This window comes from Falco naumanni, chromosome 6, assembly GCF_017639655.2.
Source record: "Falco naumanni isolate bFalNau1 chromosome 6, bFalNau1.pat, whole genome shotgun sequence".
Lineage (NCBI taxonomy): Eukaryota > Metazoa > Chordata > Aves > Falconiformes > Falconidae > Falco > Falco naumanni.
This window is the reverse complement of record NC_054059.1, coordinates 38,938,827-38,965,452: the sequence shown is the minus strand read 5'-3', so window position 1 is coordinate 38,965,452 and position 26,626 is coordinate 38,938,827. Positions and strand designations below refer to the sequence as shown.

Here is a 26,626-nt window from a genome sequence, read left to right as displayed (position 1 = left end):
CTATGCAGCAGCCCTGGCCATGACTGCACTGGGCTGACTTCTCACTCTAAACACTTCTTCCATTAGGCTGCTTGGATGAGGTAAACACAGAACCAATCCAATCTGACTTGCTCTAACAAAATGTTTTGGACAAGCATTTTAGTTACTGATTTCCAAATATTTTGGTTTGTGAAATGAGTAACTAGTATATTCAAGGCATCACTGAGGAAGCCGGGATATTGGCTAATCATCCAAACCCGAGGACATTCAGTTGATTTAGGAGATGTGAAGCCCTGAGACAGCTTCTATTTGTAAACCATGCAGGATGAAGTTTATCAGGTTGCCTGCAACCCAGCCCTCTGAGCTACTTGCACACAAAACAGATGGAGATTTAGAACTCAAATATTTCAAGAAAATTGTGGCATTGAATGTCAACATTAAGGCAAACCAAACTTTTGCCCAGGCCCTGACATGCTACACAGACACGGTTAATATAGCTCCCTTGATATGTTTGCCTCATAAAAACAATAAGCATCTGTGAGACGGCTGTCTGTCACTGAAGAAGCCTCCAGTCCCATCAGAAAGTAGGGTGTGAAGTCAAGGCAAGGTCATTTCCTAAATTAGAGCATAAGGAAAAGCCTGGTCTCGTGTTATTATCAACACACCAACTAAAGCTTTGCAACTAGCAGGCCTTGGCCACACAAACAACAAGAAAAAAATGCTTATCTAGTGTTTTCTCCTGCGAGGAGAGACACACAGTGCTTATTTTTCAGCCTGGACTTCACTACCGTATAGGGAGCCTTGTGGAAGATATGACTAAATTCAGAAAGTCTCTGGGTGAAATCATGGCCCTAAAACAGTCAGTAGTAAAACTGCTGTTGACATTAATAGGATCTCACTATCTACATCTCGGTCCCTGTATACAGTTCTGAAAATATATGTAGCTGCTTGAACTCTAAAAGAATACCTAACTGAAGAGGAAATCTTTTTTCCTATGTCACTGGGTAACTGCCAAGAGCTAAACATAAACTGTATTAAGCAATGACTAAAGGGAGACAGGAGGACAGCAGATAAATATTTAAAGGATATAAATGTGAAGGACAGAGAAGACTTATTTATCAAAATAAAAGGAAAGAAAGGAATATAAATAGGAGAAAGCAAGTGACACAGAATAAAGAGGAAATGTAGGCTGTGTCAGGCAGACCATAACCAGATGAACCCCTATGGAGCAGACTGAAGGGCTGGGACTGGAGCCTCATCACTTGACATATTCTGAAACACAACTGAACAGAAGAAGTTAAATAATGATTCCATAAGAAACCAGCCTACCTTGGCTGTGGGGGAATGAGATTGCATCTTTCCCAATGTGCTACTTTGCTGCAGTGACTCATGTCAATAAAGTGCATTTTCTAAAAAAATTTCTAGATTTCACTACTATGGACAAATGTTTGGGAGACTGATTGAAACAGAGCACTTGTACCAGTATTAATGCCTGAACATTATGTTAGAATATTCCAGCAAAGTGAAAACAAAACAGAAACGAAAAATTTGTATTGGGAATGGACTTAAAACCCTATGAAGAGTGACCATAAGCAGTTAGGTTTCACACAGTGCTTTTAATTCTGAGATCTCAAATAGCCGTATCAAAAGCCTTGGAACACTATGGCTATTACCCTGGATTTGATAGCTGGGGGTAATGCAGAGGTGCAATGCAGCTCCTCTGGGGCTACCCAGCACAGCAGCCACCAGTCCTGTGACACTCCTTCCAGACTGCTCAGCAAACTATACTCCTTACATGCAGAGTGCGAACTTTCAGGCTTCCTCAAAGCTTCGCTTTGGAAGCAACTACCTTTGTTCTGCTTGTAAAAAAAAAAAGTGTTCTCAAACCCTCTCATGTGATAAACTCTCTACAGCAAACTAAAAACCAAGTGTGTCATAACAGCATGGCAGGATTTCTGAATATTTCTAATAAAGGTGCATGTGAAGAGTCCCCTTACACTGGCAAATCTCACGTAATGAGATTAAGTCTTACACCTCGTGAGCACCTCCTTTTTGCTCCACCAGTCTCACCTACAGCCACCCTTCAAATCCCTTCCACCCCTGCCCCAGCAGCAGGGCTGAACAGCCTCGCTCCTGCCGTTTCCCTTCTCCACCAAGAGAAGCCACCAAGCGCCTGCTTTGCCAGTGCTGGAACTGGGCAGCCCTCTTCCCTTGCAGCCCGCTCTCGGGTCCCAAGTGGAAAGGGGCAGGATAAGGGATGCTCTGGAGAAGCTGCCAGACAGCTATCGCCTGCTTCCTGGAGTTGCAGAGAAGAGTAGCTCCGGTGCTGTCTTGCTCACATCTCAGAGCTCAGTCTTCTGCTTGGAAGTGACACCTGGAAAACGTGCTGTGCAAGATCTATGACCCTCTCTCTTTCTCGCCCTCCACTTCTCCACTTGTGGTTTTGCCCTTCCTATTGCCTTTTGCTTGGCTCCACACACCAGACCACATCTCCAAGTCTGCCACTACCCCTAATGCTTGGCTTGGGGAATGGCAGCTTTCCACTGCCCCAGAAATCTGCCCTTGAGAATCTGGGAGGCACCAGCTCAACTGGAGACAGCTGGGGGGCTTCTGAAAAATGGGGATGTCCTGACATCAGTAGGTTGAATAGTCAGCTAAATGAAGGCTTTGCTTTTAGTGGGGTAGTTTAGGAAGAGCCTCTTGGCTTCCCTGGTACTAAGGTCAAAACATACTGCTTAAGAAATCATCTTCTGTTTAAAAGTCTCCTCCTGGGGGCTTGCTGGAGCTGCTGAGCAAAGCCACTGGCTATTTTCCTGAACAAAGCAGGAGAGAGGGGGCAGAAGCTGAGGGCCTATCCCTTTCCCTTTATAGGGAAAGTTTTCTAGGAGACAGAGATAGGTGGTGAAGGTTATGTAAATGTGGGGAACATCACGTAAAAACAAAAATACAAAATAATCCTTGTAAATGTACACTTGAAACATTTTCTTTCTTTTGATAACATGCAAAGGTCAAGTTAGTACCTACACCTATTTACGTCTTATCTAGATATATGACATGCATATTTTACATTGTGTAGCTTATTGTATCCATCATGAAAACAAAACTGATCAGCATTGACAAAACCTATATAGCAGTATGATCCCCAAACCTGAAACTCCCGCTGAGCACAAAAGGCAGTTCTGAATTAGTGTTGGTGACAATTGCCCACTAAATGGTAACTATGTCACAGCACATATGAAGTCTGAAAGATGAAAGATGACACAGTGCAATTATCTGAGCAACTCAGACTTTTTTTTTAATTACATTTTAAAATTTTCTTTTCTATTTTTATAAATATTTATAAATATTTATAAATATTTATAAATAAAATAAAAATATTTTATTACATTTATTACAAAAATAATCTACCACTGCTGAGAAAATGTTAGTTAAATTACTGCATCACGGAAACCTCTCAAGTTGCACGCAGATAGAAAATGCTGTAGACAAAACAGAATGGAGAAGCTGTCATTGACGCCGATCGCTGGTCTGTGTTTGAACATCATCAAAACCTCCAAATTGGAGCAAATGCCACAGCCATGAGGAAGCTGTAACTGACATGTGTAACCCACATGAAGAGTATAAAAACACAGAGAATAATTTTGTTTCCGTTGAAACAAATCCCAGATGGTAGTCTCCCCACACTGTACCCTCTAACTTTTATGGAGAGCCAGCTGAGTGCTAGCACACCTCCAGCTGAACAGAATGCCTGGCCAGCTGTTTGGTGAAGGTTTACAATCTCATGGCAATGTTGTGAGGCAAATCATGGCCAGTGCATCTGACCCCCTGCCCTCTGCTGTCACTCTGACTTAAAACGGCATCAAGTGGCAGTGTTGACCTCTCTGTTAGCCTGTCCTCATGCTTCAAAGAAAATAACATTTTTCTGTTATGTTATAGGAACCAGTAAAAGCAGTGGGATGCAGCTCCCAGAGGATGCTTACAAATTGGTTTCCAACCAACTACAAATGCACTGCCGTCGCAGGCAGCTGAAATTGGTTAAATGGCAATTACACTGGATGCTCCAACCGGTGCAACTTATTCAGTGAACAGAATAAACGAATGCTTTTCATATAGATAATGAATTTGTACCACAGCCAAAGATTTGCAGAGTCCATCAGGGAGGTTAAAAATCCCAGGGATATTTAGCTATAGTATTTCCAGTTTAGCTTTCCACTACAGCTACAAATTTATGCAAAGGTACAGCTGAGTCATAGCTCCAATTATTTCTAATAGTCAATGCGTTATATAGAAGAGACATTTCCTAACAATTTCTTGGTTTGGATTCTTTACCCATTAAATTCCATAATGCACCAGATTGCACTTAAGTGAGGAGGAGTGCTAATAACATCTCCATTAACATCTGACTAGCTTTTTGTAAGGACATCAAGCACTGTGAAGAGGAGGCTGCCGTAATTAGGTTAACGTTACAGATATGGAGATAGAGAAGAGCAGCAGCAGTAATAGTAGCTGGTTTATGTTCATGCAGCAGGCTGGTAGCAAAAATACGAGCAGAGCCAAAGTCTTGTAACTTCCAAACTGAGGCACCAGCTCCTATACTAAACACAGCCTGCCGTGAAAGGACAGAGTACATGACATAAATTCAAAGGGGACGAAGACTAAAAGCATTTGAGCCTGTATTTGCCAAAAGAGCACATTTTATCTTCCTGTAATTCATGCAGCCTCGTGGTACCAACAACAAGTTCTTGGATGTCGGGCAGGATTAAAAGGCTCCCAGTGGTTTATTCACGTGCTACGCAGCTGACTCGATGGGTTGCCAGCAATAGCTTTTCTTTTTCAGCAGAGGGTTGCTTAAAATTAGAAGTATTAGAAGCAAAGAGAAAGCTTACATAGCTCCTTGAAGACAGTGTAAGATAAACAAGACACAAAAAATTTCAAGCCCCAAGACCAAGCCAAAAGAAAACTAGAAAAGCAGACCTTCACATGAAGATTCCCGTTTGGCCGATGGGATGCCAGCTAGAAGGGCAGAAGGAAAAGGGCAGCAGGCAAGATGAAACAGTGACCAGTGTTAGGTTTTCACTGGTAAAGCCTGACTGCCCTGGGTGTGTCTTGCCCACTGATGTTCTGCTTCAGCTCTGAAGCTAAACAATGCAAAGAAGGGCCATGTTACAAATCCTTCTACCTAGGCTGGCTTTTCCTAGGAACTTTCTCTGAATGGGACTCCCCACAAGAATAAGCATTCAACATCTCGACAATATGGCCACTCTGCTGTCTTTGCAGCAAGACATTTTAATCTGTTCAATTAAAAAAAAAAAACAAAACCCAACACATTGAATTTTCAATAATCTGCTTGGTAGAGCAGAGGTACTGCTACTGCTTCTGCAATAACAAAGCATTCACAGAGGACCTGAGAACTGGAACATTCAGCCAGAGCAGATCACATTTTGTTTAACAGTCACCTTTGACTTAACTATTTTATAACTAAATTTTCTAACCCAGACATCCAGAAAAAATTAACTCTGAGGAAGGAAAGGAAATTATTCTCAGCCTACAGAAGATGGAAGCTAAACACGATAACAATCTTCAAGATGTGGAAGAAAACTGCAGAGAGGAAACTGTTCTCAGTGGAGAGGATGTGAACTAATGGCTTCAGCTGTGGCAAGGCAGATATGGGACAGATGTTACGATGCATTTTTTAATAGTAAGGATAGGGACAGTCTAAGATTGTGTTAGGCAAACATCTGTCAGGAACGATACAAAAGCATAGCTGTTCTGCCCTAGGTCAGAGGTGGTGAGCTGTGGGACTTCTTCAGGTGCTTTTCAACTGATGCTCTAGGCACAGTGCAAGGAGCGAGGTGCACTCTGAGAATCCCACACCAGCAGGTTTACCTGGCGCTGATCCACACAGGGTCACGAGTTAGGCTTCCAAAGCAGAACCACTGAGCCTCTGTGGTTGTTCCAGGGATCAGACAGCCCTTGCTCCCAGGTACTTGGCTTAGGCAGAGCCCTGCACACAGCCAGCAGTGCCTGTCTCACTCCGGACTCATACATTCAGCTGGAGCTTCACATCAGTCTTCATAGATCTGTTCCAATTAAACTAAGCTGTGCTTTTCTCTCCTCTCTCTGTGCTTTCCAGCTATTGCTGGTGAGGGGTGTGAGGGCTGACAAAGGCCATTGCACCTCCCAGTCCACTCCTGGGAAAAGTGGGTTTTCTAAAGATAAAATGGAAATGCACCACGTTTATCAAACAGGATAAACATTTCAGTCATGCCTTCAGGACAACTGTCTGTGTAGTCTCTCTATTCCTAAAACTACACCAAAAGCAACTAACAGCAATCTGCTACTTGACAGCAAAAATTACCAAATGTGCTCTTTTCTGTAAAGCAACCACCGATTTGGGAATAACTGCAAATAAGTGTCATTTAATATACAGTGCAATGAATATGACAAAATGAATAATGCATGTGAAAGCAGGCAGTATTGAAAGCCCTTGATCAAGTCTACTATGGGGACTTTGAAGAATGAATTTGGGTCTGAAAGCTTTTTACTGATGGTACCTATAGGAGCTGCAGTTTCAAGTGTTTCCATTGCTACTTATTCACTGTGCCAAGCACAGCAGGATCAACTGAAACTTAAAGAGGTAGAGGGTAAATTGACTGAAAATTAGAAGGCAATTTGGAAAATTGCTTTTTACTATCAAAAAAGAAATTAATATGATGGACTACTCTTCCCTGGAAAAAAAGCAGCCTTATTCCTTGACTGGCTGGAATAGCTAGGGAACACATTCAAATGCAACCTGCAAGAGCTGCTGCTTTTTTAGAAACTTTCAAGAAGTCATTCTTTCCATATTTCATTGACAGAAGAGTGTGATTCAACAAACGTTTAGAACAAACTTGTATAATTTGATCACAGGTGAAGCACATATCCTTTCTGCCAAAGAAATCGGCAGACTTTCCAGTGCTCTCTTCCTCTGACTTCAGATTTGAATCTCCTTTGTGCTCTCTAGGGAATCATCATATGAATACCTGAATAATGCAACAATTTCAGCTGCTGCTAATGGGGCCCATGGCGTGGGCGTGTTAACTTAGCAAAAAAGATGGAAAAAATTAAGACAGCTCTGTGCTATACCTAGTGAAAAACACAAACACAGGTGCACTCAATGTCTTCACAGCAAAGTCTGAAACTTTGGCTTAAACCTACGACTCCACTAGCAAGCAGTGTGTGCAGCCAGCAATCTACGGAAGTAACAGTGGGTGTTGGGACCTGAGGTTGCCTCACACTTGATGTCACACCTTGGTCCCATGGCTTGAATGTCCATGCGAGGGAGGGCACTAGCTGTGGTCCTGGTTTAGTTTCATCAGGAGGGAACCTAGCTTGTGTGCTCCAAAACTGCTGTGCCCAGCAAACCAAGGCACAGCATATGGAGATGACTGGAAGAATTGCTTCAAAAGCCCAGCCCAAGCCAAAGCATCAATGCTGTTGGATGCTAGGACTCTCATCACAGTTTCTGCTACACCACTGACTTCTCATGGAGAAAGCTGAGGTTTGCTTCTAAGTCCTGGCCTGTACTCTTTGGGGAGAATAAAACAAAGCCATCGCGTACAGCAACATACTAAGCTGCTGACTGTGTTCCAAGTGAACATACAACTATGCAGTGAGCTATATATTGGTGTTACTGTAATAGCAGAGTTGTACTGGAACAAATGTGTGGACAGCAAAGGATGGGGCAATATTGCTGCAGTTACCTACAGTATGTATGACAAGTGCAGAAGTGTGTACCCCTATGTCAATCAGCCTGGCTGAATGACAGGCAGAAAGACAGGGGGGCTGGACTTAATTCTGTCCTTCTTAGAACAACAGGAAGAACTTGGTACTATCTAGCAACTTGAGCAACAATTTTAACAAGGTGACCCAATACAGAACTCAACAGCCAAAACTTTCATGAAGAGAAAGCTGAATTTTCTTTGGCACTTAGGAAAACATCCATGAGGAATAACAGGTTTTTGTGTAAAAACAAACTAGCCAAAATGTTCCCTTGCTACAAAGCACAGAACATTTTTAATACCAGAGTTCATTTATTGAATGTCTAACGGTGGGAATTTTTGCCTGATGAATCTTTACAATGCACTTGGCATTGTGAAGAAGCTATAATTTAATCAGGACTTCATACAATGAGAAGTCCCACATGGCTTAAATAGAGACAGATAAATCTTTAAGTGACATATGCTCAGTTTATATTTATAGACAAAAGTTTTCCCTTCTCGTGCAAACCTGAATCCAAACACTGGACAGAATCACTGAAGAGTATTAATTATCCAACCCAAAAGCTACAATCTTGTTTTTCAGAAAACGCTATGAAAATAAACTTCCAGCAGTGCTTTTTGTCATTTTTGATCTGTCAGGTATGCTGTATATTCAGGCTGGGATGCTCTATAATGTTTGCTGACACACAATGAGCTAGTTGTGCACAGTTGTGCAGTTCATTTTCCTTATAATATATGAATGCATTATTCTGTACAGCCCATTAGGAACAACCTAAGTGAGCTCTCTCAAATGTACTGTACCCTTTCCTCCTTCAGAAAGCAAGCCCTAGATAAGCTGACTTTTTAGGGGAGGAGGAAAGAGGTGGTCTGACACAAGAAGCCTTGGAAAGGCACTGTAAAGCCACAGCCCGATAGTAACCTCTAAGCACTGTGAGTTGAAGGTCGTCTTGGTTTCACTTTCAAAAGTCCCAGGGGAGGAAAGTTACTTCTGCTTCCTTGGATGACAGTTACTAATTCCAGCTTGCTCCTAAATCATGACGGGCAAGGTTGGCATATTCTGAAGCTCAGCACAAAGCTGGAGATCTTCTCCTTGGCTCCTGGCCCACAAAACTTGCATGCAAATGGGCAAGGTCCAGATGGCGACCCAAAAGCATTGCCGTGTGGCTGAGCACATACTGACTAGGCTGATCTTTACATTTTAGGGCCACTTATGAAATATACACAGTAATCAAATGTTGTCATGTTTGTGCACAAAGAAGTTGCTATTTCCCTCCCAGACTGAAAATTTAGTGTATGGCTTCTTGTGGATGGGGTCTATGTCTGTGTCTCAGATGGCTCTTTAAGGGCACTTCCAGATCTAGCAATGTTTTTTTGAGCTCAGAGCCCCAACACTTGGGGAGTTACAATACTCCGAGTAAAGAAGCTGTACATAGACAGTAATTTCCAAGGATGCAGAGCATGTAACCTTTCCTCCAAACAGCAGGGCCTCTGCTGTGGGGTCTGGACTCAGAGGAAACTTCAAGTGTGGTCAGGACTTCCCTGGTGAATTGTTTAGAAAAGGGTAATAAGAGGCCTAGGAAAATATAAAAAAGATTGAAGAACACTTTAAGAAAAGATAATAAATCAAAATTTAAAGGGTGAACCTGGGTGAATAACAAGGCCTTTCACCAAACACAGGGGCTGAGCAAAATAGGACAAGACATCTTGAAAATTTCAGCACTGAAAAGCTAGGTTTATCTGAGTGAAGGCTCTTTCTGAGTCCTGCCTTATAAGATTATATTGCCTTCTGTTTTTTGTTTTGCTGGATTTTCGTTCTCTTCAAACCAGAGAGAAACCACTGGAGTTCAGTATCTTAGATCTAAGCACCACAATCATTGCAGGAAAACTGAGTCACATGCAGAGGAAAACTGAAGAAGCTACTTCAGCTGGTGTCCAAACAAAGAAGCCACTACTACAATTTTATCAAGTTTAGAAGAAAATCACAGTCCAGCTGATGCCATCTAAGTTAGTTGTTCAATTAATATAATTGATCTAACATGCCCAAGAACACACAAGCTCTCTGTGAGTCACTAAAGCTGCTCTCACTGCTTGCTGCATCTATAACCATCACACGCACTCAGCACAACTGTAAACCCATAAAAGCCTAGGGGCTTAGACTGAGTGGATCATAAACTGCAAAGCACTTCAGAGCTTTTGACAAAACAGATTATCATTTCTAAATCCCATAAGCAGAAACAGGTAGACTTTCAGTTCTCAGGGTCAAATAGCTTCCAGTGCAAGATTTACACAACCAACAAGATGGGCAGATGCAAACTACTTCCCTGTGACCTGTCACATAACCTTCACTAGATCACCACTGGAACATTTACAAAGTTTATACACATTATGTCAGTGAATTATGGCTTCATGCCACTTTTGTTAAGATTGCATGGCTCCTGGAGGGATGGGTCTTTGATTTTCAAGCCCCAGAGGTAGACCTTACACTCCAACACAGCAACCTGTTGGGGATTTATGGGCACTTCATCGGCATTTAATGAGGCTTACACTGTAAGTGATCTAAACAGCTCTTGTTCACAGAATCCTGAAGCACATCCAGTAAAGCTGATGGAGCCTAAGACACCCTGAGGGAAATACTGAGTGAATCAAAATAATCAGACTGCCCTTTCCCTCTGTCCCAGCTTTGCTGATGAACACAGGGCACACATATAAACAGAATAAACAGACTTTCTTTTCTTTGTTTCCTCAGTCTCACGGTGCATTCAGATCAGGCAGTGAAGACTCACTGATATGCATCTGTAAATTTTTAAACATATGGATCAACTATATTCTTTTTCAATCTTTTTATCTAAAAATCTGATTTTCAAGGAAAAAAAGTAGAGTGTAATGAAGACATGAAAGCAACATTGTAAGATGGTATTTCATAGTATTATCTAATGACATTCTGAAAGGCAAAAGTCTCACTCTTGCAAGGTATTTAAGTGCCTAAATGTCTGAGCACCTGGACCATCCAAAAAGGGTTTATATTTTCAAATGTAGCTATTAGGGTATTGCAATTTAATAAATAGAGTTTCAAAGTCAGATGAATTAGAGTTGTATACATGCAGCCTCGAATGTGATGTATTTGCCAGCTGGCACTTAACAGATACAACATTCTCAAACATTTTGGGCAAGGTTTTCCTAAAATTAATAATCAGAATGTAACTTTTATCTAGTTTTTTCAGGAAGTTTTCTGCTTTGAAAACCAGATACCCACGAGCTCCTGCAAAAGGAAATGAGGCATGAAGGACAGAAACTTGTGTGTGATGCTCTCATTCACAACTGAGAGAAGCAGTGCCTTTCTCACTTTCAGGGATCCATGCTGTTATAGGTGCTTACTCAGATATACTCCGCATTTAATAGAAACCTTCATGAGGTAAAGATTAATTTTGTTTTCTCAAATGCTTGTGTGTACAGAATGTGCCTCTGAAAACTTCTGCAGTCTAAACCAGAATATTTTGGATTCCAATTCTCCCTTCACAGCAGGAATGGTTCTACTATTTAGCAGATCTTTTTCAAGCTTAAATCTATACATGCAATTGATCTACAAAGCCTCTTCTGTATCAAACAAATTTTTTGAGCTGTAAATGCCTGAATAGTGCTGCTGATGATTGCTGTAGCCTTCTTATACTACCCTTTGCTGTTGGTAGTGTTGGCATCACACTAACAAGGCACAACTACCCCAGAAAGAGGCAGAACTTGCTGGAGGAAGCACTGTTTTATACTTCTGCTTCTTCCTAAATATTATCAGCCAGCCATGGCCAGACTCAGGCTCCTGGGATATGAAACCCTTTGGCAGGAACCCTTATTGTTGTTCTTCAGAGCAAGGTACAAAGCTAGTTTTAATCCATCACTCCTGAAGGCATTTAACTCCCTCGCCACCTTACTGATCCAGGTTCTAATTCTTCAGACTAATCCAGAAAAGAAAAAAGTTTTGCTAGCCTCTCTTTTTTTCTTTCTCCTTTCTCTATTGTATGTGTTTTGCAAATTTGTTTCACCGAAGAAGAAAACTGCTCTGATATTTGGGGCTGTGTGGCAATGTCAATGGCACTGACACCAGGAGCTTTGCCTTTCCTGTTTATGCTGCACTGTGCAGAGTACAGGTTAGGAACCGACATCATTCTGGGATTTGTCTTGTAGCACACCTTTTTTCAGTAAATACTGAATGCAGTGCTAACAAGTACTCAGGGCTTTGCTCCCACTACTTGACATGGCAATAAATACTTCGCATTGGAGTGACTTCCTGTCTTTTTGAGTGTAGGTAGGCAGCAACAACCCAGCATTCTCACTTGAAAGATGAAATTACGCTATCAGGAATATTATCTCTGTGCCGAAAGTTACATGGAAGCTTGCTGCAATGATCCTCATTGTTGCTCGTCTCACTTGTCCTGTGCCAATAGGGTTTTTCCTTCCTTTTTGCACTTTTGAGTTAAATAGCTATCAAGTTTAACTTATTTGTAGAAACTAGCGTGGACAAATTAGTTCCTACTGATGTGCTAGTTATCTTGAGATTAATGGGAAATTGAGAGCTACCAGGCAGAGGGGTAAGTAACCTGAATGGGAGAAAAATGCAATCCAGTAAGACCACAAAGCAGCCTCAACTTCTGCATCTTGCAAACCATGCTTAAGGAAACAAGCAGCCTGCTGTAGTGGCCAAGGCAAGAGAGAAGCAGTGGTTCTGTGTTATAACAAACCCAGGAACTGCAAACACAGAGGTGTTTTTGTTCTTGACGGAAGAAAAATTTGGTGGAATACTTTGGGTAGTTTAAAATCACCATCTAAGTTTTGAGATTTCCTAAAATACTGCCATAACACAGGTTATTGGTTTTCGTTGTTTTTTGGGTTTTTTTTTTTCCAATGAAATATAACATTGCAGATTTAGGTATCAAATAATAAGCGACAATCATGTGTTTGGGGATGCAGGAGAAACCCGCCCCCTCTCCAAAGCTGTTTGTGCTCTACACACCTCAGATTTACACACAAAAAAAGAGAGAACACCCAATTTTCACCTTGGGCAAAAAGTTCTGGGTTGTCAAAAGAAACAGAAGTAAGTCTCTGGTACGTGATGACATTGCGTGGTCACACAGTCCTTCCTCAGACACCATGCCTGGCAGGAGAATACCTGCCCCAGTAGGGAAGGGTCTGAGACTTGAGTTCAGCTCAGTTTGGGCACGTCTTGGTCCAGCTCTTGGTTAAGAAATCAGAGAATCACTCTATTATATGTATTACGTAAAAGGCCTGACCTTTTACTTTTTATGTCATGTGCCCATCACCATTTAAGTGGTTATTTACACCAGGCTGTCCTGCCAGAACAAACTTTTTCATCTACATTCCAAACAAAAAGATCGGCACACCAGCATCGCTTCAAACTAACGTTTCTTTGAAAAGGCTTTCTTAGGGGAAAGGGCTGTGCCGATACATGGTTTGCCATTTCCCTGTTTTGATTAGTACTCAGAAGAGGTGCTGTGCCTGCCTGCCACCACCTGCTGTAACTCTACCTTGCAGTTACTGGTAGCTTCATTCTTCTCTTGGTTCCCCAAATCGAGGCACGCTAAAGCAGCTTGGGTTTTTAAGCCATCAGAACTGTCTCCTCACATTAGGATAGAAATCGAGGCACTCTACTGCATTCTGTAAACCCACACTGTCCAAGAAAGAGCAAAACAGCAGCTCTGGGCAAGATGAACTGTGTCCACCTTACCTGCAAAAAGTGTCAGGCTGCTGAGGGGAAAAAACAGAGCATACAGCTGTATCAGGGAAACAAGAAGATGACTGGATCTTCCTAACTCTGTGGAAGAACAAATGGCAAGGAAGTCAGCTGAGACTGAACTTAATTCTGTTTGCATTTCAGTCCTGTGCTTTACTAGAAGTTTCTTTTTTGTCTTAGTGCGGCTGTAGTAGCCAGTGGCCCTGTAAGAGGATGACCAGCTTTAAACACCAGCCCTGTGGTCATGAGCCACAAAGAAGCACGATCTCAACAACCTCAGAATGACTCCTCACACTTGAAAATACGCTCCGATGAATTTTCAGGCACATAGTGAGAAGCACCAGCTAGAAGGCTTTTCTGCTCAGTAGGAGCCACATTTTACTTTGGCAATATCCTTATTTAAAAATACTTCAGCAACAGAAAGATACTGACACTTTGATACAAATTAATATATGCCCAATAGAAGTGCTATAGGTGACACCAAGAAAGTGAAGAAAGCATGCAGCTGATGAACTCCGAAGGCTTGTTTTCCTGCTCGCACACTCTATGAGTTTTGTGTGCTCCCACACTCTATATGTAATGAGTTTTGTGTATCCTTTTCTAGAACAGTGCAGCAGAATTTTGGAGGATGGCAGAGACATATTCATGCACTCATATATACAAGACAGCAGCAATGCAAAAAATGGTAAAAAAAGTAAATAACAAAATAGCACAGAAATAGACACCGCAGCCACCGTCTCAATCCTTACCTTTCAGAGTTGCCTTCTTAAGTACCTTCATGGCATAAAGCTGACCTGCATCAGATCCTTTGATCTTCCTCACCAGAAATACCTGTAAAAAGCAGATGTCTCACGTGGGTGAGTACTGAACTTCCAGTTACAAGCCTTGCTGCATTTGATAAAGGAAACTATGGTTCAGGTATTTGATTGATAGAAACTATGGTTCAGGAAATCTAATTAAAATTATTAGCTGAAAGTTCTTCGTACCTATTTCACCTGCAATTGTTTGAGCTAGCTCTGGAAATCTTCAGTGTTAAGCCTTTATTGCCTCACAAAGAAAATACAGTCAAAATTATTAATTGCCCTTATGCATTCAGTTAAAGATGGGTGAAGAGTCAGAATCAGTGCACAAACATCTTTTTGTATTCTGATCAGCTTTATGTGAAAAAAGTTATGTCTCATTTGCCCTTAGGAATGTGCAGGGTCTTGAAATTATTGCCATCAATTAAACTAAGGAGAAAAAAACTATTTGGTGTAATTGATGCTGTAAGTAATCAATGGTGACTTGCCTAAGATGTAGCTCAAGCAAAAAGTTAATTCAGCTGAAAATCTGCTTGTGCACACTTAACAAAAAGTAGGACTACATTGATTAATAAAGAGGTTATTATAGTAAAGACAGTTCTCCCTGTTACAGTCTCCTATGCTACATCTTCTGGCAGTGTAAATTTTTAATTGAAATAAAATAAAATTGTAGTTAAAACTGTATATTTTTGTTTTATTCCATGTAACTATTTCTTATTTGCCCCAAGTGCGTCTGAGCACTGGAAGGGCAGTGAACAAAGGAATCAGTAATTTAGTTTGGTCTTTGTAAGACCTTCAGCGTTTTAATAACTGAAAATAAAATAAATCTTTTAGCTGATTCCCAAGACTCACTTGGTCCGCTGAGGTCAGAAACACCAGACAACAGTGTCTCTTTTTTAAATTTCAGCACTTGTGTTACTGGACAGTAGCAGAAGGCAAATGCAGAAAAAAATGTAAACCCACATGCACAGCATATACATCCAAATATATACATTAACAAAGGGTAGGTGAAATTATGTAACTAATGAATATCTAGTTGGATTACAAAAATCTGCAGCAATTATTTTATTCATTGCTTATTCAGGAACCACGCAGCTTTGTTAACGGTCTCTACCCATAATATAAAAAGCCAAAAAAAAAAAAGGAGGAAGTCTGTTCCTGGCACATTATTTGCAACTTGAAAGACTCTTCCTCCTGAAAAAAATATCTGTAAACAGACTATGATTTTTCTTAAACACCCTTTAATGAAAAGGTTTGTGGGGAGGGAGAACAACTTCTAACAACCAGGTAAAGAAGCTGAAAAATATATTAAAAAAAAGGTAAATTCATTCTGAACACCTTAACCAAGGCTTTTACATTTGACAGCATCACAGCTACAACACTTCTACAATACGATTCGATACGTTTAGTGAAACTATCTTTCTCAAGATGTTTCCTGTGTGTATGAGATATGCACAGCTCCTCAGCCGAGCTGCCCTAACTAGCTGAGCTTGGGCACATGCTGCTTGTTCCCATCTCCTGTTGCCTAGTTTGATGAACACACAAATACCTCCGGTGCTCACAACTGTAGGAATAAATGATGAAATCTGCATGCAACAGGAACACATAAGACTTTCTGAAGTGTTTTTCATTAACATTCATGACAAATTAAGCTCAGCTGCTCCATCATTAGCAGGAAGTAAATTCATTTAGAAGTTTGACTAAACAGAGTATTGTTGGGATATTTTTCTCTGCAGCCCTTTTCTATGCTTTTCTAAAGCAAAAGATTTAATTTTTGCATTACATTGAAAAGGAGAAGAAAGTCAAAAGTAAGCTTGCCCAAACTGGATTTTCAGCTGTATTATTATTCTGTAAAACGGGTATGGAATCTTTATACAAAAAACCCAAACCCCAAACCCTTAAGATAATGATTTTAAGCTGTACTGCACATAGGACAGCACAGCATGCTGCATCTGCAGAAATATTAGGCTGCAGTTCTAAAAATATCTTATCTGCCATGTAATCTTGCAAAGCTTGTAATACCCGTATTGCTGTAATAAGCAAAATTATCAATTTACACTACTAGTCACTAGTCAGCTGTTCCCTGTTGCATGGGATAGGGCACTTGTCTGCATTCCATCCAAAACAGATGAGTCAAGAACACTGTGTGCTGTTTCAGAGAACATCAAAATAATCATCAAACCAAAAAGGAAACAGAACAAATGAAAATGCACTGTATTGCAAAATGGTGCCATCCTTCTGATTATTCTTAAAGGTAAAGTTATATTGTTCTTGAAACCACCAAGTGGTCCTGGAGTGCTTACTTGACTGGCTACATTAGCTATGCTATACATGTTCACCAGAATAGCACAGGCATGTGGCTGAGCATGACTTTATATTTTCTAGTTTGATTGCCAACACCTCAGGTTACTAACACCTGAACTAGCAAAACTCCCTTAGCTGGAGCAATAGGTGTATCACCCAAATCCCAACCTAGAGAGCTAAACAAGTGCCGTGACTTGCAAAGTGTTGAGAACACTCGGTCTGACACCTAAGGCATCTTCTCTAATCCTGCAAAGAAATTATTTAGGCCTCAGGTGAACAACTTTAAAACTTACTGCTCTGCATCCTCAGGGACTTATGGATTTGAACCATTAGTTCAAATACCAAGGTGAAAAAAATTTAGGTAGTTGGGGACTGCATAAGAAACACAGAGCAGACTTCTCTTCCTTGCATCTTTGCTGCTCTTGAAAGTTTACTGACCTGTTTCACATAAGACATGGAAAGTAATTTGTAATCATATACAGCTCCAAACAGGTATGATGCCCACACTTACACTCTAATCGCCCAGGGAACTGGGTGGAGCATATCCCAGAAATCAGATCTTCTTTTGGGAAGTGGCAAAGGGCCTAGGCATTCTGCTTATAAAATGCATAAAGCTAGAAGGTCAACTTGGACAGTTAATGCGATACTCGAGTACAATCTAAGACAGCGAGTGAACCATTTGTAAACCCTTTACTGCCTGAATCTGAGAACAGGCCATCCTTCCTCTGTTACTTTTGCAAAAGAGATTTTCTTCTCTTGTTCTCCTTCCTGGATTAAGTCATACAGTAAATCTAATTTTGACTTGTTTGATTTTTCACATTTCTTTAAAACTCAAATACCACTACTGTGCTCTCAAGAAATTCTCTAGATCAAAACTTGTTAGTGAACACTAACTTTCCCAATATCTCTCATCTCAGGGAACTTCTAACAGACTTGCTTATCAACATAATTATAGAATAGATAGGAAGTTGATTAGTACTCTCAATATGGCTTTGTTCAGGCATAAAACTAAAGGCTGTGATTCATCAGGGTGTTCAACTTTTTGCTGGGTACCTCAGCAACTTTCTGTGTAAGTCAGCTCTTCAAGTTAGCCAGAATGATTCACTGTTGAACTGAAGGCTGGGAAATATTTTTTTAAAACTCCACAAAACAATATACTTTAAATAATAAGGAATTCTATGCCTGATTTAAATGAGGCTCACTGTTCCACAGATTTCAAAGTCTTATTTATTTAAACCATCGGAAGAGTTTAAGACTCCTCCCTTTCTCTCCATCTTTCCTATTCTCATTTCCAACTGACACATCCTGCTGAAGAACAATTGTCTTTGGGATTAAGAAAAGCCCTGGACTTCAGATAAAGACGTTGTTTCTCTACACATTAGCTTGTGGTCATACAGGTAGGTTTGCTCCCCGCAGGCTTTCGCCATGATTGTGTTTTGCCCTCACTGGTGAGCTAACTTCTTTAAGCCTCCAAATGTTCCTGTTTCCATCCTCCAAGTAAGCACGCAGTGTGCACTCACCTCCCTGGTGGGTGGGTCAGAAAGAGGGAGAGGGAGTCTAATTTTATAAACAGTGATACTCACTAATGCTCGCTTGTGCTTGTTAATTCAGATCCAGAGCCATAAACACTATTTCCTAAACCGTTTTATGTACAGGAATCCAGCTAAAAGACGAAAGTGTTATTGAAATGAAGATAGAAGGGATTTGGGCTTGCTTGTCTGCCTGTACAGTACAATTTATATATGCATAATGTTAGGAGTGTAAATGAACTCGGAGAAAGGACACAACATTTTCTGTGTTGCTCTAGGTGATTAGATGGCATTAAAAATTACCTTTCCATATGAACCTTGTCCTAATACTTTCAGCAGCTCAAACTGAGAAGGATCTGCTTTTTCGAAACCTTCCTTCACATGATGACTGATGTCTATTTCCTTCACGATACCTTCTTCCTGCAAAGGAAACAACAAAAAACAAAATCCCCAAATCAGAGCTGTTATTTGTAAGAAACAAAACATATTGTTTATTAAAATTTCATCTTCTGTGATGTTACAATCACGTATGAAATTTTAAAAATATAAACAAATGTTTGTCCAAATATTCCACATGCCTGCTACTGGCTGGGGAGGGTAATGTCAGGGCATCCAGGCCTGCTGCTTCTGTTTATTGAGCCTCAAGATATGACGAGGTAAACAAGCTGAAACACAAAAATACTCTGCAGAGCTTGGTGTGCCCATCACAGACCTCGCTAGCAGAGCAGCATGCACACAGATCTGTACTACAGAGGCTCCGGTACACTTTCGTCTGCATGCTTTCCCATTCTCCCTCAAAGTATAATTTAAATCCATCTTAAAAAGCTCCCTCAGTCTTAAGCAGCAATTCTTCTTATGAACAGGCAATAAAGAAATGGCACTGCTAGAAGTAGCTCTCCTTATTTACCTCAGAATGGAAAGTTACTACCTGTAACCTTCTAAACAGAAAATAAATTAATGATTTAGATGTGAAAATGGGGTGGGGGGGGTGGGGAAGAATGACACACACTTTCTTGCTTGCAGGAATTAGCTTTAAAAACTTTGTATTTTCCAGGTTCTTTTGTTAAAATATTTCCACTGTCAATGGGTGCATAATCCTTAAAGACACCGGTCGAACTAGGACTTTTATCTCATAAGCTGTGACATATGGCATTTGTTTTACGTGTTTGTTTTTATGTTACTTTGGCATATTCCTCTGAAAAGAGAGTGACTGAGTCATGTGAGACCCAGAGGGACTACACAGAGTTTGCAGCAACCCAGAAAGTCATTGAGCTGAAAAGAAACCTGGAAGAAAGGACCTGCTTTTCAAGGACACAACGGCGAGGAAAGATAGATTGAGGGGGGTTTTTTTTATTTTATTATATTTACACACCTTTTTATTTCTGTGATATTTTTTACACCTACATTTGAGCTGTTTTTTCTATTCAAACAACTTGTTCTAACTTCTCTACAAGTAAAATGTGGGTTTTGAGCACAAAATCTTCTTGTTTCATCTCCTAGATCAAAGGGAATTACTCATTTAGGAATAGGTTTGAATATTTCTGCACCCAGTAGGAATAACTGGAATCTCATAAACATTATTTTTATATGGAAATTTCTGGCAATTGCCCTTTTTATCCCAAGAAAGTATCTTGAGAAAACCTGGAAATATAACATTTGTTTACCATTCTTAAAAATGAATGTGGAGAAAAGAGCAATAAAATCCTAAAATGAAAATGCATTTAAAAAAACATTTGGCCAAAACACATTCATTTACTCAACATTTACTAAACAAAAATAAATTTAATTCCCTTCTCCTCTAGAAAAACTGCTATCACTTTCTACCAGCTGTAATTCATCTGATGCATAGCAAGCATTACTCGGATTGCTCTCTATACTATAGCTTCATCCTTTCTCTTCCCTACCCTGCCTCCTTACACTCACATGCTTTGGAACAGGGACTATATCCTCTTCTTGGTTTGGAAAGCTTCCTCTACTTTGTGCACGCTACCAGAATCATGGAAAATAATCGTCATCTCACAGCAACTCATTTTTCTGATGGTAATTCCTCTAGTTTAAGGTTTGCCTGAAAGGAAATGTTTGAAACCCATAACCAGTTTTCACAGAGACATTTTCTAAGTACATAACTGCCAGGATTTCTCCTTGGGGTTTTTTTTTTACTTTAATTGCTGTGGGAATATCTTTTTGATATTAAAAAATAATCTTTTTTCCAGGTGAAAGAAACAATAGTAAACTGATACAAATTCAACACACTGTATTAGCTGTTTCCTAAAGAAACCAGGAATTATCTACATGCCATTACCAAAGGCTCCACCAAGTTCTGAAGTGAGGAGCTTTCATTCTGAGGGACACGCATCTTTATATAAACTGCCTGCAGCTGAGAGACTTGCACCTCGGTTAAGACCATTATTTTCAGCTTAGCCCACCCTGCCGTACTACAGCTTAGGTGAAGTATCTGGACTGCAGGGCTCGCCCCACATCTTGTTCAGCAGTTACTCCCTAAGGCTAAAAATCACTCCCCATAGTCAGGGTCCTGAATCACCTCTGCACCAGACCTCGCATGCTTGGGAGTTTGCTGCCACCGAGTGCAGGCAGTTTGGGAGGACTGGCTTCTGCAGGCCAGTCTCGGTGTGCAGACACCCCCCTGACAGCTATCATACAGTGAAAACACTGCATGACATTTCCTCAAGTCAGTGCAGCTTGAGGGCACCTAGTCACCATGTCACAATTTTGCCCATCTCTCTTTGGCACAGAAGCGCAGCTCAGCAAGGACCATCCACTGCAACCAAGTGTAGCAGGTTGTGGATGTGTTTAGGAGACAAAGCTCTGCAAAAAAGAAACTAACTCTGATTTTATGTACAGCAGGTATCTTCCTAAGATTTACTTCTCCTTTGACACCTTGATCTCAAAAACTGTGGATGACATCTACTGCAAACAGCAACCCCCTTTTTAATTCAGTTAGATTGCATTTCAGCCTGAACCATGGAGTCACTTCAGCTATATTTGCAAGTTTAAATGATGAGTGACTTTCAGTTTGTCCATTCATATTAGTCATCAGAGTCACAGGCCTACAACCTTAAGCGTATTTCTCATTGTATTATTGAATTTAATAGAATCTCTTTAGATTCGTGAAATGTGTTCAGTTACGGGAATATATTGGAGGAATCAAAGTGATGATAACTCAGCTTGCTGGAAGAATGCTTTAAAAATTCTACTGTTCCCAGAGAATAGCATAATTAATTCATAACTTACAATAAAAGCACAACACTTTAATTACATGCGTTTTCAGTTTAAATCTCAGAAAAATATTATTTTAAAAGAATGGAACTAAACACAAGACCTATCAGGGTTTATCAGAGAAGCACAGAAGGGGCTTCTGGGGGTCATCTAGCCCAACACTCCTGCCCAAAAAATATCACTGACACTTGATCAGACCAGCTGGTTTTTGTCCGCTGTGGTTCTCAGTGCCTCAAACAATGGGGCCTGAGCCACTTCCTATGGAAGACTGTTCTTTTCCGATTTGCCTAGCTCAGAAATGCCCACAGTCGCATCGAGCTGCCTGCTCTGCGGGTCCTTAGGAGGAAGCAGGATATTTTTCTAGGAAGGTAGGATTTCCTGTGGATTTCCTGTGGTCTCCTCACTAGAACAGGGCAGCAAAGCAGCACTGAAGGAAAGCATGCCAGACAGCTCCTTTTTTTTCACTGGTCATCACAACAGAGGTGTTACATGTGAGCTGTCCAAGAGGTAGATGGTATTTTAGCTGGTGTGACAAACCCACTTCTCACTGGAGCAAAACACCCAACTATCAGTATTTGAGACTGAAGAAGAACACAGCTCCTTAAAGGAAATACTATTTCCTTTATATATATATCTAAAAATATATACACATTGATGTGTTTGCACACATACACCCATTTGCCTTGCATGCATTTCTATATTCTGATTACTTATTCTGCTGCATGAATTCTGGAATGACTACTGTTTGCTAGCTTTACCTTACTAGGAAGAAAAAGTAAACCAACAGTTTTACAGTTCTCTTTTAATATTCTTACTTAGTTGGAATTTCCCCCTACCATTTGTGTCTTTTGAAGTCTCCTTGTATTAAATTAATATGGAATAATTAAATTAATATGGCATATTTTTTCTCAGGTGCTGATGATCAGAGTAAACCACAAACTATCACAGCATAAGCATTGTGGGCAGATCTCCCAACTGTTTTTGCTCTGAGTTGCATCTTAGAAAGCTCTCTAACATGGATTTTTTTCACTGGTCCTACAAGTGCAGTGCATGTGCATAGGAATTCACATAACAACAATAAACCTGAGGCAAGATACTGGCAATACAGGCAAAGCCTGCACACTGAAGAAGCTGTTTTGATGGAAAGGATCTCACTTTAGAAAAAAAACATGAGCCAACATCCAAAATGGTTTTGATCAATGAAGTTGATGGAGTCAAAAACGAATGTTCCACAGTTTGGTCTTGCAACAGCTGTGCACAGCAGCCCAGGATCTTGCTCCCTGCTGACTTGTCCCGACACTGCATTAGCAGGAATGTTTGACTTGATGAAGCTTAATCTTTTGTAAACTTCTCTAAATATTTATGTTTGCACAAAAAGCATCATCCTGTGACAAAAGTGAGATGGATGTTCTTGGTGGCTTGAAGAAAGCATACGGTTGAACAGCACAGACTAGGGGAGGGATGACAATGACCAGCAATACATGATGAAAGCAGAATGGAAAGTCCTTCTCTGTGCTAATACAAGAAAGACCTATTCAGGACCTGATTCGATATTGCATTATTCACTTAAAGGCTTCCCTCAAGCCTCCCAAGTTGGCAGAAGTTCTGAACACATGAGAAACCCAGTATTTGAATGGAAAGGCCATTTTGATCTACTTTCTTTTGGGATATAGAAGAGAGCCGCTGTTCTGGCCCTGTGACTGTGGATGACACAGGCACATCTGTTTTGGTGCTCCCAGGAGGCAGCTGCTCCCTGTAGCACTGATTTCAGATCACTTCCAAGATTTCCTTGTGTAGACCCTGGAGAAAGAGAGGCACTAACACTCAGTGGCTGCTGGAGAGCAACCACAGAAAACTCGTCCAACTGCAACAATACCTCCCTACTCACTGTCACGTGTCCGAGTAGGATCCAGAAGCGTAGGGGTACAGACCTGGGAATGGGGTACAAGAAGTCATGCAAAAGGGCAGGCCTTCCTGGACAGTAGTTCTTTTCTCTTCAGCTCTACAGCCTCCTATCTTGCTGCTCCACAACCTCTCAGCAAACAGTATGGAAAGAATACCTCCTAGAAAACTGAGAGGTTTAACCCCATTTGGAGTCTTGCCTGGCTCTTCCCTAACAGGTTTCTGAAGGACCAGAGCTAAAGTCATCCTCAAATCCAGAGACCACCTTAATAGTTCCAAATATATTTCAACCACATGCAAAAACTTTCCTCAGCAAGGCTTCCTGAAATGGTCTGGAACATCTGGAGAGAGGGTCATTCCAGAACCAGCTACGTTTAGTGATGGAAAAATTTATGCAACCATATCACATGAGAAAAAGTGATGGTGCTAATGTAAGATGATTATTGTTTTGCAAAATCAGTAAAAGCATTCTTATTTTTATTCCTTGCCTGGCCATCTCCTCAGTTACACAGGATAAAGACTGCCATGCAGGTATGGCCAGAAAAGTTAAGCTTAATTTTCAAATAAAAAATCTGTGCAGTTTTGATATGCAAGTTCTCCAGTCTTTAGATTTATTGGGCTTGCATGCTTTAGGGCCTGAGGTCAATGAAGAAATGAATGAAAATGTGGCAAAAGGAAATAAGAAATAACGGTAGTTCTTTAAGAGAATTTGTTTGAGAGAATTGTCTATAGCATACGGTCAAGATACAGACTTCATTTTGTTACCAGTCTTGCCATTTGGCAGGTTACCACCTAATGTAAACTCAAATCATGACTATTTAACTTCCAAGTATCACAGGCAACACAACATTCCAAAATAATTTGGTTCATTAGGAAAGCATGTTTAAAACTCTGATATGGGAATAGTTAGGACAGGATATGTCTGATAAAGATGAGGCCAGGTTTCCACTTGTGTGTCACAGGTTCTAATCTGGCACAACCCATAGGAGAGTAATTTTTGTCAAGACATAATAGGCTATTCAAATGCTGCCTAGTGCAGGAAATGAATCGCTGGCCTGTGTTCAGCTCTTTGAGAACAAGTATCCACATTAAAAAATAAATAAAATATGTATAGGAGCATTTTTATTAGCCTCTTCCCAAGCCAGTCTCCAGCAGCTGGCGTAAAATTTGTAAAAGAAAACTTCTATTTTAAGTGGTTTGTAATCCAAGTTCTGGCTTCTGTTGTGGTCTGGAAAGATGTAAACTGAGCAATAATACCATAAATGGGTTTGGTTGTTCTGTTCTCTATTGTCAATTAACATTTGCTTTAGCAACAATGAATTGGACTTATTGAGCCCTTAGAGAAGTGTGTGGAACTCACTGTGAATTCACTGGACATTATGCCAGGTCTGTATTTGGCTTTCAAGCATAAGGTCACCTACCTTCTCAAAAGCTCATATAGAGTTAAATAATGCCCAATAATTTTTAGAGCATTTGGGATTTCTTTCCCAGACCTTTCACAAATGTAAATTGAAAGTTTTATCTTGCATATGGAATGCCACCAAGCAGGTCAAAACTTGGTGGAAAACAAAAACCTTAGAGCAATTTCTGTGGAGCGCAATACTATTGGTCCCTGTTAAATTTAGCAGACCTTCTTCCACAGAGAACACCTATTACACCCTCTTTAACACTTGTCTCCAGCTCAATTTTTTTATCCTACATTTTTAGTTTCTTCTCCCTAATGCATATCATTATAGTGGAGGTTCAGCTGAAATCAAACAAACTAAACATGAAGAGAGGAATCACAGAGAGAAAGGGAGTGAATACAATTTGCTGGATAGATTGGTGAAATCCATGAGTTGGATGTTTTGAGTATTTGGGAAGCTTGGGTTCAATCTTTTGTGCTACCAAGCTTCCTATGCATCTTTGACAAATCACTTAGGGTTGGATTCAGCTAAGTAAATGCAAGTATTTATAGTGTGGGAGACAATATTTTGAGCTAATTGTCTAGCCCCACTTTGCAGTCAATAGAGAGAAGCAGGCACTCCATGGTTGAAAGAGGTAAGATGAAGTCACATCCTAAAAGTGCACATTTCTCACTGCTGACTAAGAATAAAGCCTAAGAAAACTTGCTGAGATGAGTTCTGCAATTGTGTAAGATGAATTAATGTTTACTGTAAAATTTTGTAAAACACTTTATAAATAGAGTAGTGTTGTGGCCAGTTTTTTTAATGGCATGACAAAAAAGATGTCAACAGATACATGTCATGGAAATTTTAATAGAACTTCTATTATAATTACTTATTTTTCAAAAGAACTTAGATACTTGAAACATCTAGGCACTTAAAAAATATTCTAAGGTGTTGGGAGTAATCCAGTTATCAGGATTTTGCAGCTCTGGTAAATTAGACATTACTTCTACTTCCTTCCCAACCTGAAAAATAGGGATAGTTGTATTTTCCTATCTCATGGCACTACTGTGAGAATTAACACAGAAACAAATGTGGAATTATCTCATACTGCAGTAATGGATAGGCAAATAGTCTGAAATGTATCCAGTAATATGTGGTATCAGGTGGCTTACAACCAGATTCTCCCTTAGCTCAGATAGAGACATCTTAGTCTTGAAGATTGGTGCTCTTTATCTGATGATTTTAGCATCTTTACAGACTCAGTTCTTGACTAGGACAAATATATACAACATAATGACTGCGAAGATGCATAAGGAGAACCATCTTCTTATTCAAAGTGCAGATACACATGAAGTAGAGGGAGAAGCCAATGCTTGATCTAACTTTCATGCCTGGACTCAATTCATTACCCAGGGTAACTCTAATTTTTACATTAATTCTGGTGCAAACTGCAATAGTTTAACGTGGATTGGAGAGTAAAAAAGCTTATGAAAAAACCTTTTGAAGCAAGGGGTTAAAAAAAGCAGAACAAAAGCAGAACCATCTGGTCACAAAAAAATACAAACAGTTGGCCAGCCTTACTCATACAGCAGCACTCTATGAATACTCAAATACATTTGTGAACTTGAACAGAAACAGTCTCGAAATGAGTCACACCATTAAAGGACAAAGAACTCTGCTATATTGCTCTAAGCTACAATAAATAAGAGCAGGACTGTTTTCATCAACATCCCACTTGGCATGGTTTACAGGTGTGCCTTTGGCCTTTACATCTCAGAAGAGCTATAAGGTCCACTACCAATCGTTTCTGGTGGTTAACAGGCAAAAGAACACTTGCTGCTCATTCACCAAGGAACAAACTGCAAGTAAGTCTGGATCCAGTGCCTAGAAGAAATGAATGTTATTCCTAGAAGGGTAAGTATTCTTGTTTCCTTAGGCTGATGCTACGCCACCACTAAACATGGTTATGATGATACATGCAATA

At 40.3% G+C, this 26,626-nt stretch overlaps 1 protein-coding gene across 2 annotated transcripts in view; it reads right to left on the bottom strand.

The window, feature by feature from the left end:
• The window catches only part of RPS6KA2 (ribosomal protein S6 kinase A2), a 279,807-nt gene that overhangs the window by 87,628 nt on the left and 165,553 nt on the right, over positions 1–26,626 (bottom strand). For both annotated transcript variants that reach the window (XM_040598483.1, XM_040598481.1), the window contains exons 2-3: positions 18,416–18,532; positions 14,229–14,310 (exon numbers count right to left, since the gene is read on the bottom strand). In XM_040598483.1, the coding sequence (XP_040454417.1) occupies positions 14,229–14,310; positions 18,416–18,532 (199 nt within the window). The remainder of the gene's footprint in view (positions 1–14,228; positions 14,311–18,415; positions 18,533–26,626) is intronic.